This window comes from Bubalus kerabau, chromosome 12 (assembly GCF_029407905.1).
Source record: "Bubalus kerabau isolate K-KA32 ecotype Philippines breed swamp buffalo chromosome 12, PCC_UOA_SB_1v2, whole genome shotgun sequence".
NCBI classification, from domain to species: domain Eukaryota; kingdom Metazoa; phylum Chordata; class Mammalia; order Artiodactyla; family Bovidae; genus Bubalus; species Bubalus kerabau.
Genome location: NC_073635.1, coordinates 23,896,639 through 23,915,639, shown reverse-complemented (window position 1 = coordinate 23,915,639; position 19,001 = coordinate 23,896,639). Strand labels below are relative to the sequence as shown.

At 41.7% G+C, this 19,001-nt stretch overlaps 1 protein-coding gene across 1 annotated transcript in view; it reads left to right on the top strand.

Annotated features, from left to right (window-relative positions):
- FREM2 (FRAS1 related extracellular matrix 2) overlaps nt 1–17,795 on the top strand; it is a 150,142-nt gene extending 132,347 nt beyond the window's left edge. The window contains exons 17-24 of the mRNA XM_055542311.1: nt 5,044–5,236; nt 6,717–6,821; nt 8,574–8,701; nt 8,796–8,930; nt 10,349–10,475; nt 13,301–13,488; nt 13,698–13,844; nt 16,006–17,795. Of these exons, the coding sequence (XP_055398286.1) occupies nt 5,044–5,236; nt 6,717–6,821; nt 8,574–8,701; nt 8,796–8,930; nt 10,349–10,475; nt 13,301–13,488; nt 13,698–13,844; nt 16,006–16,518 (1,536 nt within the window). The 3' untranslated portion in view covers nt 16,519–17,795. The remainder of the gene's footprint in view (nt 1–5,043; nt 5,237–6,716; nt 6,822–8,573; nt 8,702–8,795; nt 8,931–10,348; nt 10,476–13,300; nt 13,489–13,697; nt 13,845–16,005) is intronic.
- Nucleotides 17,796–19,001: the final 1,206 nt, after the last annotated feature.

Here is a 19,001-nt window from a genome sequence, read left to right as displayed (position 1 = left end):
CTTTGTGATTAAAAAGCTCTTTTGTAGCACACTCTTAAAGGTTTCTGGCTTGTCTAACCTCCCAGCTTCAAATTATTTAACTTACAAGACAGAGTTGCCAAACTGAAGGAATCACATGAAATACCCAAGATAGTTCTCTGTTAACAGCAAATGAAGTTTTATTAAGTTTTATTCAGTTTGACTACAACTAGTTTTAACTAATATTAAGACTGGTTCTGCTTTTTGTATCTAATTTATTGCCCACTTATTCATTCAAGAAATATTCAATAAGCACCTACTCTGTGCCAGGGTCCGTATGGGTACCCGGTGAGGACATCAAACACAGACGTTAAACTCCCTCCAAGTCGAGTTACAGGAGTTAAATACTCACTCTTATAAAAGTTAACAATTTACTTTCCAACAAAAAGAAATTTGGAATTTCTCTAATAATAGTCAATGCTAAAATCCCTCTTAATAGTTAGTTTCTAAAATGTAAAAGCAGATTCAGCAGGAAGAGAGAAATAGAGATAAATTGAAAATTATTCTGCTCCATCGTTTTGTGTGACCTCGTTTATGAATAAACTTTTAACAATGAAAAACACTAATGATGCAAAATAGTCATTAAAGTTGAACTAAATTTTTAAACTGTTGGATTCTTTGGAGACTTTCTCTTGTAAACAACTTCTCTTAAGACTAAAAGATCTCAGTTCATTCCACCTTTCACAGCCTGGTCAGCAGTATTGAAAAGGTCAGAGGTTTAACTCTCACCTTATTAGCAACAGATAACATTGTTCAAGGAGAATGAACAAGTTGCAGAAATTCAACCTCAATCACATGAAATGGCAGTTTACTCATGAAAAGACACAATATAATTCTGGAAAAGTATGCATGTTTTTTCTTAGTTATTTTGATCAGTGGAATAATTTTCCTTTAAAAAAAAAAACCTATCTGTTTGATTTAGAAACATACACCTCTGAGGCTAGAATCTACTTTAGAAGTAATCTCTTTCTATCCCATTATTTTCCATTTAGCACACCAATTTACTCTTAAAAAAAAAAAGTAAGCCACTCTAAATCATTTTGCGAGAAATAGCAAGAAGAATCCAAAATGTATAACTTTCATGAAGTACATTGCTTCCTATGCTGTCAAGTTTGTCAATATGTTTAGTGATGTAGGTTTTTTTGTTAGTGAAAGTAACGATAGTTCTATGGAAAGCTGGGAAACCAAAAGTTTACAAAAGAACTCCTTATTCCACAATCACTGTACACAGGCATATTTTCTAGTCTCTTTTCAATATGTATATGCATTTTTAATAGTAACGGCATATTATTTATACTCTTTGGTTATGGCTTTTTAATTTAACATATTATAATCATTTTCCCCCTTGACAAGGAAAATTCATCACATACATGATTTTTTCTGTTTTTAAATTTTACTTATTTATTGGCTGTTCTGGGTCCTTGTTGCTGTGCGGGCTTTTCTCTAGTTGCAGCGAGCAGGGCTCCTCTCTTGCTGCGGAGCACAGGCTCCGGAGCGTGCAGGCTTCAGTAGTTGAGGCGCGCTGGCTTAGTTGCTCCACAGCATGTGGGGTCTTCCTGGACCAGGGATCGAACTCGTGTCTCCTGCATTGGCAGGCAGATTCTTTACCACTGAGTCCCCAGGGAAGCCCTTATATTTATTTATGTATTTTCAGCTGCACTGGGTCTTCGTTGCGGCGCACAGGCTTTCTCTTGTTGCAGCGAATGGGGGCGACTCTCTAGTTGCAGTGTGTGGGCATCTCATTGCAGTGGCTTCTGTTGTTGCAGAGCATAGGCTCAGTAGTTGTGGTGCGTGGGCTTAGCTGCCCTGTGGCATGTGGAATCTTCCTGAACCAGAAATCGAACCCATGTCACCTGCATTGGCAGGCCGATTCTTAACTACCAGATCACCAAGGGAGTCCTTCATAAACATGATTTTTGGTTACTACTTGATCTTTCATATTAAAAAACAGAGACCTTTGTCAACAAAGGTCCATCTAGTCAAGGCCATGGTTTTTCCAGTGGTCATGTATGGATGTGAGAGTTGGACTATAAAGAAAGCTGAGCACCGAAGAATTGATGCTTTTGAACTGTGGTGTTGGAGAAGACGCTTGAGAGTCCCTTGGACTGCAAGGAGATCCAACCAGTCCATCCTAAAGGAGATTAGTCCTGGGTGTTCATTGGAAGGACTGATGCTGAAGCTGAAACTCCAATACTTTGGCCACCTGATGTGAAGAGCTGACTCATTGGAAAAGACCCTGATGCTGGAAAAGATTGAGGGCAGGAGGAGAAGAGATGATAGAGGATGAGATGGTTGGATGGCATCACAGACTCAATGGACATGAGTTTGGGTGGACTCTGGGAGTTGGTGATGGACAGGGAGGCCTGGTGTGCTGCGGTTCATGGGGTCACAAAAAGTCAGACACGACTGAGCGACTGAACTGAACTGAACTTGATCTTTCACCTTGTTGGCGTGCCGTCATAATTATTTAACCATTCTTCTATTATTGGTCATTTAGATTATTTCTGATTCTACTATTGTAATGTCCTATAGAGTTGTCCTAAAGAATTTGTGGACTAGTATTGACTCCTCCTTGTTTCAAGGTCCCTCATTCATCTCTGATACCACAGTTGTTCAGAAAGGCGTCTAATGGGACAGATGCCAAGATCTCCGTCCAAGTGTTCCTGGATGTGTAGACTGCTATTACTCAAGAGACCTTGGCTAAGAGTTCTGACTTGTTCAAACAATGTCCTCCACTGAGTAGCTAAGTACACACTTTATTGAGACTTAAAGCTATTGAGATCTATGAGCTGTTCTTACACATTCACACACACCACCATCTTGATGATATAGACATGTGTCTGTCAACAAAAGCAGCAACAGAAAAAAAATCTCAACCAGTGGGAAATCCTCAAGTAAGATTCTAACAACTCTGGCTCAGTTTCCTTTGACATAAGCACAAGTCACATATCCCACACAGAATATCATGGCTATCACGTATCCCACATAGAGTATCATGACTATTGATACATGACTATCAAACATTTTTAAATGATTGTTGTTTTCAATGTGTGCTCTAATTAAAAGACCTCATGTAGAAGAGTCTAATCTGTGCTGTCCAATATGGCAGTCATTAGCCATGTGTAGCCATTGAGCATTCAGAATGGGGTTAGTCCAAAATGGGATGTGCTGTGCATGTAAAATTCATACCAGGTTTCAAAGACTTGGTGCAAAAATAATAATAATAATTTAAAATATTACATTAAAATTATGTTTATTGATGGCATATTAAAATGTAGTATGTTTGATGTATTGGATTAAGAAAATTAACTGCTCATTCACATGACATTTAGAAGTTAAATGAATGCATTGCATTCTTCATTTTTATAGGAATGAACAGGTAAATGACCTGAATGATCTACCTAGTTCCATTTAGGTTCCAATTCCTTTAGACAGAGATTCTAAGCTGAGAAGAAGATGCAATAAGATGCTGATTCCACATCCAGAAACAATTAAACTCTAGTTTGCCAGTGAAGTCAAATTAAATCAAGAAGAAATAGTAAGGGAGCTGTACACCAAGTAAGTTGTCCCTAGGACATCAATGTTAGTTTTCTCCAAAATAGCACACTCGGTAACATTTGATGGATAGTGTGTAATGTAGGCAAAATTATTCTTTTAGTTTAATTGGGAATCCATGTCTGCAGCCTATTTTTTAATGAGTGTTTATTAAAATCACAGGATGAAAGAGTCATCTTAATTACTCGTGGCATATGGATTAGCAATCACTCTCCATTACACTGTCAGGGTGTTAAAACTGCACTTCAAGATCAATTTCTCAATGACTGCAAGAATAGCAAGTCCTAGAAAATGCTATCTTAAAAGACCTCGATGTAAAGCCCCTCTTCTGCTGGCTACATTAGCAGATAATGGGGAGTGTTAGCTACTACACAGCTGAGAATCAAATAATCCACAGCTTGGTGGATAGTTTTCTTCTATTTATTTTGGATTGTGCTTGGTCTTCACTCCTGGGCAGGCTTTCTTTAGTTGCAATACAAGGGCTTCTCATTGAGGTGGTTTTTCTTGTTGTGAAACACAGACTGTAGGGCACAGGCTCCATAGTTGTGGTGCACAGGCTTAGTTACTCCACAGCACGTGGGATCTTTTCTTTCTGGATCAGGGATCGAACCTGTGTCCCCTGCATTGGCAGGTGGATTCTTTACCATGAGGGAAGCCCCAGATGGTTTTCATTTGATATATTTTTGTTTGTGATTCAGGTGGTCATTTTGTGATTTGAGGAGTTTACTTTTAACTCCATGAAAACATGATAAATGAGAGTTTATCATGTTTTTAATTATTCAATAACTCACATGTGTGATTCCTGTTGCCAGCTCAACATAGAAGGAGAAATAGATATATCAGAAAACCTGACTCAAACTTGTGAGCAGTATGATCTGACCTAAGCCCATTTCCTCATGTGTAAGAAGAAGATAGTTGTCTTCGCCCTGCTATTCTTCAGAGCTATTCTGAGAATTAAGGATGATAACCTTTGGTAGGTGATCATAAGACAACGCTCAGCTTTGGAATATAATCAAGTGTGAAAGAGTAGAACAAGCATGGGCCAAAGACTGGTATCTGTTACTGGCAGGGCTATTCCAGGAGGACGTGGGAAATTTCTGTTGGGAAATTTGCTTTATTTCTTTTAGTCTTGACTCTCCTGTCTCTATCCTTCACCCCTCTATCCATTCATTCAGTCATTCACACATACCTATAAATACAATTATGGGAGAGAATGAAAATATTGAGTAGCTTTATTTGGGAACCCAACACAATGTCAGTGGTAGGTGCTCAGTACATAATTATTTATCCTCCATGACCCCAATCCAAAATTAAGCAAGGGGGCAGTAGTGTGGTAAATGCTCTCATTTCTTTTCCTCCATGATTAACTCAAAATCTTCAGATAAGTGAAAGGAGAAAATGGCTTGTACAAAATTAAGTGTGTTTAATTAACCCCAGATGGTGCTGATAGATATAAGTGTATTGTTTTAGGTCCTAAACCTCGTGCAGTCCTACGTGACTCTTCGAGTCCCTCTGTACGTCTCCTATGTGTTCCACTCCCCCGCTGGGGTTGGAGGCTGGCAGCATTTTGACTTGAAATCCGAACTCCGTCTGACATTCGTGTATGACACTGCCATCTTGTGGACCGATGGAATTGGCAGCCCCCCAGAAGCTGAACTCCAGGGTGAGTTAACAGAGACTTGGGAAATTAAAATTTTTCTTACCTATATGAATGACTTAAGTGACATTTCTACTGCAGCTAAAAATAAGAGAAGCAACTTTCAATAATTTTACTGTTATAGTTCATACTTTAAAATAATTTCATTTTGTCATGGAAAAATCTATTTTAACTAAATTATATCAATGCCTCAAAATTTTGCATTTGGACTGTTAAATATAATGTCCATTTAAGGTAATTAATTGCTCATGCGGTACTCAACACAATCTATCTCTCCCTCTAGATTTTAGATAATGGATGGAGGAAGTTCCAATTGAAAGAAAGGAATGAATTCAGAGAAAAACTTCCACATTTTTGTTTCTGAAAGTGGGAGAGGCATTTTAAAGCCTAGTATAAATTGTGTCCCAGATTCTATTTCTGGGTTTACACCTAACTAGCTGTGTGATCTCAAACATATTGCTTAATCTCTGGCACTCAACTTCTTATGAAAGATAGACTAGACTTCTAATATTCTTTCAGTTTAAAAATTCTATTATTTTGTAATACTTAAGCTGAATGCCTTGGAAGAGTGGTAGTGTGAGCCACTAACTGTTGGGCCCCAAAATCATTTGCCCCAAACAATAACTTAGTTTCAATCTCAGTGTCAGAATCATAATTCAAAGTCCATAAACATAAAGTGAATTACTCCATTGGTAGAATTAATGCTGTTTCTTTTCAGGCACATACTACTGTTCTGGTACCTTGCATGTCTGACCATCATTACCTTTTATGAGCCAGAGAGAAAATACTGTTGATATTTTCTCAAAAATCTCAAAATCTACTATCTTAAACAGATTAAGATTACCTTAAGGCTATGTGAAAGGTAATATGATCACTCTGAATAAACCTTTTAGATCACTGCAAATGTTTTAATCCCGTATCTTGCCTTAGAGATGTATATTTAAGTGAATCTTGCTGCAGATTCGTCTTTCAGTTCTCAGCTTCCACATAAGAATCTCATGTTTCCTTCTTATACCTGGAGCCAACTTTGATCAACTTGCTAAATTTCTTAGGAAGGCTTTGGAGTTTTCATTAAGCCGATAACATTTGGAATTATTCTGGAGAACAAAAACCTGTTTCCACCTACATGTGCAGATCTTCAAAGTTTGACCAGTTCATTTTGGTTCTCAATTTACAGTTTAATTTATGTAGACTAAAGCTTCAAAAATACCTGGGCCTATTGTCATGAATCCATATATTTCATATGGACCTTACTCGTATGACCTGATTCTATTTTGCCTGCCTTCCAGATAGTTCTTCTTGTTAGAAAAACAGAACAAAATAAGAATACTTCTGTCTCTCTGATCACTTAGAATTTTTCTGATAATACCCTTTGGCTAGAATGCTTAAAGATGAGATGAATCTGAATTTGGTTTTGGAAGAAACGCCATACATTAGGAGCTGCTGGTCACCAATATTTCCACCCTTGTGCATCATCCCATCCTAGGTTCTCTCTACCCAACCAGCATGCGCATCGGTGAAGAGGGGCGTTTGGTTGTGAACTTCAAGACGGAGGCTCAGTTCCATGGCTTGTTTGTGCTGTCACATCCTGGTAAGCCCCATTACCCACAAACAGCCACTCTCCAGACAAGAAGATAGGTTTTCCATATTTGCGTGTGTTTCCGCACTCTTGCCTGGAAAATCCCATGGATGGAGGAGCCTGATGGGCTGCATTCCATGGGGTCGCTACCAGTCGGTCGCAACTGAGCAACTTCACTTTCACTTTCACGCAATGGAGAAGGAAATGGCAACCCACTCCAGTGTTCTTGCCTGGAGAATCCCAGGGACGGCAGAGCCTGGTGGGCTGCCGTCTATGGGGTCGCACAGAGTCGGACACAACTGAAGTGACTTAGCAACAGTAGCAGCAGCCACATGCTTATCTATGAGCTTTGAAGCCCTTAATTTCAAATGAATTACGCATGTGCAAGTATCTACACGAGGGCTTGATCACTGTTCAGCTATATGTCTCATAAGCTACAAAATCATCACTGTAGACTTTTAGAGACAATACCAAAAGATTAAAGTTAATTTAAAAGAAAATTCTATCGGGAGTTCCCTAGTGGCCAAGATCCAACATTTTCACTTTTGTGGCCCGGGTTCAATCCCTAGACAAGCAACAGAGATCACAAGCCACGTGGTACGGCCAAAAGAATAAATTAATTAAATAAAAGAAATAAAAGAAAAATCTACCAAGTTAATTAAGAGGAATTTTCTTTAGATAGAGAGCATACTTATAACATTCCCATTCTCTACTTCAAATGCATTGTTCAGAAATTTGAATTTTGATCATTTATTCAGCAAGCACGGCTCTTTTCCAGGTATTGTAAGAGACCGTTATAATGGTGTCAGAAGTAGCATTTCACTATGATACCTAGTTTCAGACATGTTAACTTTCTAAAGTATTAGCTACGTAATTTTACTAATTTGGCAGATTGTGCTATGCATATCAATTATGTGGCAGTCACTAATGTCCCATGTTTAAGCTTTTCTAAAAATTCCATTTCATCAGAAATAACTTCTTATTCGACTTCACATTACTAAACTGGCTTGCACATTTTACTGGTGTGCCAACTCATGTCAGATTGGAAGGGGGAAATAGTTCACGTGCTGTCTTCTGTGTCCTTCCTTTTTCTGGATCCAAGCTCTAAACAAAAGAGAGGCTAAGGCTGAAGACACAGGAAGAGAAAGATGGTTTGCTGTAATTTTGTAAGTCTGAGTTCCAAAATACAGAACCAAAAAGAATCATTTAGTTTTATTGCAGCTGACTGTTTTGCAAAATGAGGATTTCCTGGTCTTTACAGTGTCCTTCTGCATGTCTACCTTTCTAATAAACTGGAATCTTTGTTTAGACACGATTGAGGCAATTTAATTAAAATTAGACTCCATTTATAAATTGGGTTTTCCCGGATCTGTCTACCCAGATGTGAGTAGACTGAGGTTCACTTCATAGCTTCAGTGCACAGTGAATGCATTCACATCAGCCCTTATTGAACTGCTGTGCCTCCATGGAAAGTAGCCTTGAACCATCTGAGCATTTCTGTACAATTATTTTTTGGCAGAATGATAGAGTGGAAAAAGCACTGCATTAGGAATGAGAAGGCACATATGCCAGCTGTGTGATCCGGAGAGAGTCACACAGTCACTCTTAGTCCAGTTTCTTTATCTGAGAAATGAGGATAATTATACCAACTTTGTAGGCTTATTATAAGAATACATGCAAATAAGGTATCATAAGGCACTTTGAACACTCTAAACTGTTATGATCCTTTTAACCACTAGACCATTATTGTTGGCACTTTTCTAGCATCCGTCACAAGCTCAATGATCATGTCAGTCGATCATCCAGGTCTAACGTTTTCCCTGCGTCTCATAAGAAGTGAACCAACCTATAACCAGCCAGTCCAGCAGTGGAGCTTCGTATCTGACTTTGCAGTAAGTGACTAAGACTCTTCATTTATCTTTGTTACTGCCTTTGACTGCGCCTCAGATTTTTAAGTGAAAAACACGAACTCTCTGCTCCTTAAAGGTCCGTGACTACTCGGGGACTTACACAGTAAAACTGCTGCCATGCACCACTCCATCCCATCAGGAATTCCGCCTGCCTGTCACCTGCAACCCCAGAGAGCCTATCACTTTTGACCTTGACATCCGCTTCCAACAGGTGTGTCTCATAGAATGCTTTTTCCCGTGTGTAGGTGTGTGTGTTAGTTGCTCAGTCATGTCTGACTCTGCGGCCCCATGGACTGTATCCTGCCAGGCTCCTCTGTCCATGGGATTCTCCAGGCAAGAATACTGGAGTGAATTGCCATTCCCTTCTCCAGAGGATCTTCCAGACCCAGGGATCAAACCCTGGTCTCCTTCATTGCGGGCAGATTCTTTACGGTTTGAGTTATAGGGAAGTCCCTTTTCCCATGTAGAAGCCCACTTTGTTAAAGGCATGCTGCTGCTGCTGCTGCTGCTAAGTCGCTTCAGTCGTGTCCAACTCTGTGTGACCCCATAGACGGCAGCCCACCAGGCTCCCCCGTCCCTGGGATTCTCCAGGCAAGAATACTGGAGTGGGTTGCCATTTCCTTCTCCAATGCTTGAAAGTGAAAAGTGAAAGTGAAGTCGCTCAGTCGTGTCTGACTCCTAGTGACCCCATGGACTGCAGCCCACCAGGCTCCTCCATCCATGGGATTTTTATCAGTTAAAAAAAAAAAAATTTCTCACCCAGTGACTTCAATTCTTGCATGCTGAGAAAAAAGGAAGTCAGGCAGGAAGGGAGCAAGAGGGGAAAGAAAGAGGAAAGAATTGCCCTTTATTCCTTACTGGTTCAGTATATCAAATCCACAGTTTAAGAGTCTGTAAGGATTACTGTTTCTTATGTGATCTGGTCTCCTCTGGAGTCTGCTGCCTTGGAGATTTGAGGCTTTTCCCCAGAGTTCTGCACTTCTTTGTCTTGCTCTTGATCATTGAGGAGAATGAATATCCTGTCGTTTACGCCACCTCAAAGTACCAAATTGTCAATATGCATTAAAAAAAATATGAGAAAATCTTTTGCCTGAGAACTTACACTAAATGTTGGCCTTCCACTGACCGTGATATTTACACATCCTTTATATACCCTAATAAATCAGTGGAGAGAAGCTCAAGCAATGCTAGTTAATCCCATTCAAAAAATGATTTAACCTTGGAACCTCCCTGGTGGTCCAGTGGTTAAGGCTTCAGCTTCCAATGCAGGGGGTGCAGGTTTGATCCCTGGTCAGGAAGCTAAGATCTCACATGCCTAGCAGCCAAAAAAACCAGAACATAAAAAAACAGAAGCAGCATTGTAACGAATTCAATGAAGACTTTAAAAATGATCCACATCAAAAAAATGTTTTAAAAAATGGTTTAATGACCATTTTGCCTTCTTAAGAAGGACAAAGCCAGTGTCATAATTCCTTAGGTCGGTTTGGTTGGACATGAAAACTGATCACAGTACAGTGTTTAGTGTTTTTTATGCCAGAGTACAGCGCATGTGTGTTTCTGCAAATAATGTGTTTGTGCGCCACCAGAACCATCAACAACACATAAGAGGGCTTTTACACTTGGTTTTAGGTCAGTGACCCAGTGGCGGCTGAGTTTAGCTTGAACACCCAGATGTACCTCCTCTCCAAGAAGAGCCTCTGGTTGTCTGATGGATCCATGGGGTTTGGGCAGGACAGCGACGTTGCCTTTGCAGAAGGTATCACTTTACAAACGAGAGGCCTGCTCTGTCTGTTGGCCATTGTGTCTGTTGTCCTTTGCTTTATTGGGATTGTGATTGAGGGGGACAATTACAAATTATTTTATGCTTTTGAGAATGTAACTGGGTCTTTATCATTTTGGCAGGGATGGGGGAGGGGGTCATTGAAACTGGATATGTATGTAATGTGCTTTGCGACCCCATAGACTATAGCCTTCCAGGCTCCTCTGTCCATGGAATCCTCCAGGCAAGAACACTGGAGTGGGTTGCCATTTCCTTCTCCATGGGATCTTCCTGACCCAAGGATCAAACCTACATCTCCTGCATTGGCAAGTGGATTCTTTACCACTGAGCCACCGGGGGATCCAGATATATGTTACAGGATGATTTTTATTTTCAGAAAATCAACCTTTATTTCCCTTGGTGAAGTGAAAGTCTCTCAGCCATGTCTGACTCTTTGCAACCTCATGGACTACACAGTCTATGGAATTCTCCAGGCCAGAATACTGGAGTGGGTAGCCTTTTCTTTCCCCAGGGGATCTTCGCAACCCAGGGATTGAACCCAGATCTCCTGCACTGAAGGTGGATTCTTTACCACCTGAGCCACCAGGGAAGCCCACGAATACTGGAGTGGGTAGCCTATCATGTTTTCAGGGGATCTTCCTGACCCAGAAATCAAATCGGGGTCTCCTGCATTGCAGGCATATTCTTTACCAACTGAGATTTCCCTTAACTAAGCTGAACGCCAAAGAATTGATGCTTTTGAACTGTGGTGTTGGAGAAGACTCTTGAGAGTCCCATGGACTGCAAGGAGATCCAACCAGTCCATTCTAAAGGAGATCAGTCCTGGGTGTTCTTTGGAAGGAATGATGCTAAAGCTGAGACTCCACTATTTTGGCCACCTCATGCAAAGAGTTGACTCATTGGAAAACACTCTGATGCTGGGAGGTATTGGGGGCAGGAGGAAAAGGGGATGACAGAGGATGAGATGGCTGGATGGCATCACCGACTCGATGGACGTGGGTTTCGGTGAACTCTGGGAGTTGGTGATGGACAGGGAGGCCTGGTGTGCTGCAGTCCATGGGGTCGCAAAAAATCAGACACCACTGAGCAACTGAACTGAAGTGATTTTTGAAACAAGTCTGGAATTTTTCCCTTGGATATTTTTTGTTTTTCAAGTTCAGATCAGTTCAGTCACTCAGTCATGTCTTTGCGACCCCATGGGCTGCAGCACTCCAGCCCTCCCTGTCCATCATCAACTCCCGGAGTTCACTCAAACTCACATCCATCGAGTCGGTGATGCCATCCAGCCATCTCATCCTCTGTCGTCCACTTCCCCTCCTGCCCCCAATCTCTCCCAGCATCAGAGTCTTTTCCAATGAGTCAACTCTTCGCATGAGGTGGCCAAAGTACTGGAGTCTCAGCTTTAGCATCAGTCCTTCCAAAGAACACCCAGGACTGATCTCCTTCAGGATGGACTGGTTGGATCTCCTTGCAGTCTAAGGGACTCTCAAGAGTCTTCTCCAACACCACAGTTCAAAAGCATCAATTCTTCGGTGCTCAGCTTTCTTCACAGTCCAACTCTCACATCCATACATGACCACTGGAAAAACCATAGCCTTGACTAGACGGACCTTTGTTGGCAAAGTAATGTCTCTGCTTTTCAATATGCTATCTAGGTTGGTCATAACTTTCCTTCCAAGGAGTAAGCGTCTTTTAATTTCATGGCTGCAGTCACCATCTGCAGTGATTTTGGAGCCCCAAAAAATAAAGTCTGACACTGTTTCCACTGTTTCCCCATCTATTTCCCATGAAGTGATGGGACCAGATGCCATGATCTTCGTTTTCTGAATGTTGAGCTTTAAGCCAACTTTTTCACTCTCCTCTTTCACTTTCATCAAGAGGCTTTTTAGTTCCTCTTCACTTTCTGCCATAAGGGTGGTGTCATCTGCATATCTGAGGTTATTGATATTTCTGCCGGCAATCTTGATTCCAGCTTGTGCTTCTTCCAGACCAGCGTTTCTCATGATGTACTCTGCATATAAGTTAAACAAGCAGGGTGACAATATACAGCCTTGACGTACTCCTTTTCTTATTTGAAACCAGTCTGTTGTTCCATGTCCAATTCTAACTGTTGCTTCCTGACCTGCATACAGGTTTCTCAAGAGGCAGGTCAGGTGGTCTGGTATTCCCATCTCTTTCAGAATTTTCTACAGTTTACTGTGTGTTGCATACACTCAATATTTCATACACTCAAGTACATGAGAATGTAGCTCATGGGTTAGGGTTGTGCCTGTCTTGTTTAGTGATATATTCCCAGAACCTAGCAAAATGCCTAGTACACACAGTAGGTGTTCAGTAGTGGCCATGAAATAGATGAGGAAATACCAGGGAGTTTCATTAAACCCTCCTTTAAAAGCAAATAAAGCTAATTCGGCTTTTTATTGGTGTTTTCATTTTTGTGTTATCCTATAATGATTTTCCTACATCTTGCCAACTAATAATGTATTGTGTAAACTGGACTTGAACTACAACGGGATGTTATCAATCTTAAGTTATAAGCCATGCCTCAAGGTTATTCCCACTGGCATGTAAGGGTCAATAAATCTTCAGTACTTGTGGTCATCTGCCAAGTGGTCCTATCTGAGGCCTGGGAGTGGACGAGACCCTGAAGCTCGTGCAGGAAGTTCTTCAACATTTGATACCAGATTAGAAAGAGAAGGGAATACTATTATTAGCATCATTATTGTCATAAAGTGTTTGCTGCGTCACATAGACACACCGTATCCCTTAATAGAAAGGACATTTCCACATGTCTGTTGCAGGTGATATCATTTATGGTCGGGTCATGGTGGATCCAGTCCAGAATCTAGGTGATTCCTTTTACTGCAGCATTGAGAAGGTGTTTCTGTGCACCGGGGCTGACGGCTACGTTCCCAAGTACAATCCAACGAACGCAGAATACGGCTGCTTGGCTGATTCACCTTCACTCTTATATAGATTTAAAATTGTGGTAAGTGCTCTGACCCAAACAATGCATCAGATTAGACAGTCAAGGTTGTTTCTGTCTTCTATTTTAAAACAAAAGCATCTTTTAAAAATGAAACCAAATGGTGATCTTTTATGGTAAAGGGTACTTGCACAAAACTAATAGGAAAACCTCCTGTGTTCACAAACGTTGGCATTATCCATAGCAATCCTCGTTTTCCTTATTGCCTAAAGGACAAAGCTCAACCAGAGACACAAGCCACCAGCTTTGGAAATGTCCTGTTTAATGCCAAACTGGCAGTGGATGACCCTGAAGCTATCCTCTTAGTGAATCAGCCTGGATCTGATGGATTTAAAGTCGACTCAACACCACTCTTTCAGGTGAGCCAGAAACAAGGTTCCCTACAATAGCTGTGCAATCACATGCAAGCCACTTAGCATTGGAATGCCTCAGACATTTCCCAGGTAAGAGGCAGTAATTGCCATATTGTGTAGAGTTCATGTGAACTTTGAGTAAGATAATGCATGAAAACCACTCCGGACCGTCCTGAGTGCATCATGCTGCTGCTGCTGCTGCTGCTGCTGCTAAGTCACTTCAGTCGTGTCCGACTCTGTGCGACCCCATAGACAGCAGCCCACCAGGGTCCTCTGTCCCTGGGATTCTCCAGGCAAGCACACTGGAGTGGGTTGCCATTTCCTTCTCTAATGCATGAAAGTGAAAAGTGAAAGTGAAGTCACTCAGTTGTGCCCAACTCTTAATGACCCCATGGACTGCAGCCTACCAGGCTCTTCCGCCCATGGGATTTTCCAGGCAAGAGTAATAGAGTGAGGTGCCATTGCCTTCTCCGAGTGCATCATGAACATTCCATAAACGTTAGCTATTATTATGTTTATCAATATATTCATCATGTTTTATGTCTATGTGTAATGAAGACCCTTATTCAGCCCAGAGTATAAATCTAAACTTGTTGGTTAGGAACTCTGGTGGTCTTCTTCAAAATCTCCTTTCATTTGACTTTTTATGACTATCTTTATTAGAGTGATCTTAAATGAACAGCTGGATTCAGAAAAACAATTGTGCAGAGCACAGAAATCTCCATTCTTCATAGACCAAAATAGGAAGAGCTAACCTAGAGACAGAAGGTAGAAAGATACCCAGGAGACCATAACACTGAGCAGACAGATGACACAAATTCAGAGATGTGTTCATATTGTGAATCCTTGGGGTAGCAAGTGCATCTTTCAGGATGTTTACTTAAAATTGACCAAATAGGATGGGCTGGAGAAATATATTACCCTTATTCCACTAAGGGTTTCTCTTGTGGCTCAGCTGGTAAAGAATTCACCTGCAGTGCTAAAGACCTGGGTTCGGTCCATGGGTTAGGAAGATCCCCCAGAGAAGGGAAAGACTACCCACTCCAGTATTCTGGCCTGGAGAATTGAATGAACTCTGTAGTTCATGGGGTCGCAAAGAGTTGGACACGACTGAGCAACTCTCACTTCACTATTTTGCTAAAGAGGGAATTTAAGGAAGCATGTCTGTTATCCTGAATCTTTTCAAATAGGAAGTCGAAGTATGGTTTTTTAAAAATATTTATTTGTTAATTTATTTATTTGACTGTGCCAGGTCTTAACTGTAGCAAACAGGATCTTTAGTTCCAGCACGTGAACTCTGAGTTGCGGCATGCAGGATGTAGTTCCCGGACCAGGGACTGAACTCAGGGCCCTGCATTGGGAGCACATAAACTGAGCCACCAGGACCAGGACCACCAGGGAAATCCTGACTTTTTGTTTGTTTGTTTTTATTGTTAGCCCTCAAAGCATTTGACCTGAAGTCAAATCCTGAAGTCTTTGAAGAACCTTCTTTTCACAGACCCTGAAAAAAGCAGAAAAAGTTTTCTATGGCCTTATATGTAAATACATAGCAAGACACACTAGAAAAAGAGTTCTGAGCTTCAGAAAGTCTTACCTCTAGCCCTGCCTCTGATTCTAACTAGTTCAATGATATTGGGCAAGTCACTTAACTGCTATGTATTCTCATTTGCTCATTTTTAAATTTTAAATATTTTAAAGGTTACTGTCTCATTTACAGGTATTAATATTACAAGATATTGGCTCTGTCTCCATGTCATACAGTACATCCTTATTGCCTATCTTGCATCCAATAGTTTTTTTATCTCCCACTTACCCATCCTTATGATGACCCTCCCCTCTGCTGGTAACCACTCATTTATTCTCTGTATCTGTGTCATCCACTCATTTTTTAAGTGACTACATTAGACTGTGTGGTCTGGAGTTCTCTGCAGCCCTGACAAATATTTACCAGCACATGCTCCCTTAAGAGCTGCACAGAGTATTTTACAGAGTGCTTTACACAAAGCCTTGCACAGACTACACATGTAACGATATTAAATATATTAATTCTGCAGACTAAATTAAATGATTATTCATGATCTCTGTTATGAATTTCTCTTGCAAAGGGTTGTGAATTTTTAGATTGGCCTAGGATTAAATTTTCTAATGAGTAGAATTGTGTTTCTAGGTTGCTCTGGGTCGAGAATGGTATGTACACACCATCTACACAGTAAGATCAAAAGACAATGCCAACCGAGGCATTGGCAAACGCAGCGTGGAGTACCGGTACCACTCTTTGGTGGGTCAAGGGAAGCCCCAGGCAGCTACCAAGAGCCGGAAGAAGAGGGAGATCAGAAGCAGCCCTCCGCTGGCGTGGGAAATCGGGGCTGAGAACAACCGGGGAACAAACATCCAGCACGTCGCCCTGGACCGCAGCAGCAGGAAGCAGATCCTTCACGGGAGGGTTTCCCCTGACGGCGTCCTCCCCCGGGAGCTCAGCAGTCCCAGCTCTGAGGTCAGCCTGCTCACAGTGACGGGGGGCGTCGTGGTGGGACTCCTGGCCGTCATCCTCACCGCCTTCGCGGTGAGGATGCACCAGGGCAAGAAGGGTGCCAGGAGGAAGGAGGCGCCCAAGGAGCCCGGCAGCCGTGAGCCCATGATGCCCTCGGTGAGCCGCCACAGCGACGGCTCGGAGGTTTGATGGCTGCAGGGGAAACCCAGCCTTTTCCTCCAGTGCCCAAGAAAAGACAGTCAAAACCCAGTGCTTCTGTCGACAGCAGAGAATTGGGGACTTCTGTGACAAAGCTGCTCAGAGGACCTGCCTGTACTAGTGAACATTGACTGGCATTCTGTCTACTCATTCAGGCATCAGAGGACACCTTCAGACCATAGACCACATCCTTCCTCTTGTCCAGAAGGCATCAAGTATATATCCAGGTGTACACAGAGCCATGGTAGGCGGCGACGAATGTACTCACCTTAGGCATTTTCTCTACACAGTGGAGATGAACCTGGTGCTCACAGACTCCTTCAGAAACTTAACAGGAGTCTCTTGTTGCTATATTGGTGTGAATCTTGAAGGTGCAATTATCACACTGTTTATTCATTATATAACATTTTAGTACTCGAAAGGTTTTCATCAGTAGTCTTGAAGAATGATAAACACATTGTTTATGGTGACAAGTTTTCTAATAGGCGAAGACAGCATGGAATTATGACCAAGGGTAGCTCAACCCACAAATCACCTTTTTTTCCTACTTGAGAGGGAGTGGAAGGAAAGATAGAGGGCAAGTAGCTCAGCCGCTTGCATTTGCTTTATTCCTCATCTTCGTCGGATCCTGCTTGTTTCATTTGCTTATTTAATTTTAAATTAAACCAAAGAATATGTTGAGTCTGGAGAAGATGGTTGAAGAGAGACTGCTCTGTTTGGGTACATAGTAAGAAATAGTAGAGTTCTTGTGTGATAATATACCTTATTGGTGCTCATTTGTGGGACATGAGAAGGATGGTGACAGTTTGATGATGAAGAAATGCCATAGAGTTAGATCCCCATTTACAAGACAATGTTCTCGAAGAACTGAGCCTAGATGTTTGCAGTATTTAACCCGTAAATGATAAGGAGAAATGTCATTATGATGGTGAAGGGAGAAAGTGGTATTTATTAATATAATATGTTTAACCAAAGTGCCTCTTACGTATACTTTATAGAATAAAAGAACATTTTGACAATGACACATGAGGTTAACCCTCACAATAGCATTACACAATGAGGTCCTAAATGTAAATTGTCCAGAAGGCATTTTATTAGCTTCCTAAGCAGCACCTGGTCCAAACAATGGGAATCCCTTCAACCGTCATTCCAGAGATGATCTTAGAGATGGCCAGCATCACTGATCATATTCTTCTTCTTCTTTTTTTGGCCATGCCACAAGGCATGCAAGATCTTACTTCCCCAACCGAGGATCGAACCTGTGCCCCCTGCAGTGGAAGCTCAGAGTTCTAACCACTGGACCACCAGGGAATCACCAATCATATTCTTTGATCAAAGAAGAAAGCTTCAGCTCTCTGACATCTTCAGTTCTGTGAAATGAACTGCATTGCAGTCCATCTCAGTATCTAAAAATGCTGTTTCCAGGGTTAAAAACCAAGGAACTTGAGTGAACTTATTTGAAAAGCCTCCCATTGTCTTTCTGAGAAATGTGCTTTCACCAAATAGCGGAATTTTCAGTTGATAAGGGAATATGTCAGTAGTTTAGTGATCAATCTTCCAAAAGTTAGTACATGTATTTCAAGCGGAAATAGGTCAGCAGGAAAAGAACCTGACCTAAAGACTCCCTCCCAAGTGCTGCCTGGGATTCCCTCTCATGCCTAGGTATAACCTGGCCAAGCTGGACATCCTGGTGGACTGGAGATTTTTAGAAGGTCAATGACTCAGTCAGTAAAGAAACCGCCTGCAATGCAGGAGATGCAGGTTCAATCCCTGGGTCGGGTAGATCCTCTGGAGCAGGGCATGGCAACCCACTTGCCTGGGAAATCCCATGGATAGAGGAGGCTGGTGGGCTGCAGTCCATGGGTGGCAAAGAGTCAGACATGACTGACTAACACAGTCACAGAGGCCTCCTCAGGTCATTCAGGCACTTTCAAGTTGGCATCTGTGAGCCCCAGTCATTTCGCTTCACTGGAGAAAAGAAGTGACATTGGTGCTGGGAGAGAGGCCACAAGTAACCAGTGCGTCCCTCTCTTCTTCGGGGCAGCCCTGAACTTGACATTCAAAGTCTTTTAAATAGGGTAGACTGTAGTCTTCTTCCATTTGGGGAATACATAAATGTCACCTACAACTCCAGTGTAGGTGGTCCCTGGGAGGACTTGATGACCCAGGAGATCACTTATCAAATAAACATTAATACTTTCTTAATGGATCACTTTCCCTTTTATTTTGCTTTCTGGTAGATGCTTAGCAACTTCTTTGGCTACCTCGTGACTTGCATAAGAATGGGCATTTCTTAAGCAACTTTAAATAGCGTGTGGACTTTTTTTACAACTTAGCATTGGATTCAGTTTTATGGAAACTTAGAGCAAGTACTCTCAATTGACTTTATATTATGTTTTATTAAGATGCTCTGAGCCTGATTGTCAAACAGCCTTGGGGGTTTCTGTCACTGACTATGTTATCAGGCAAGCGTC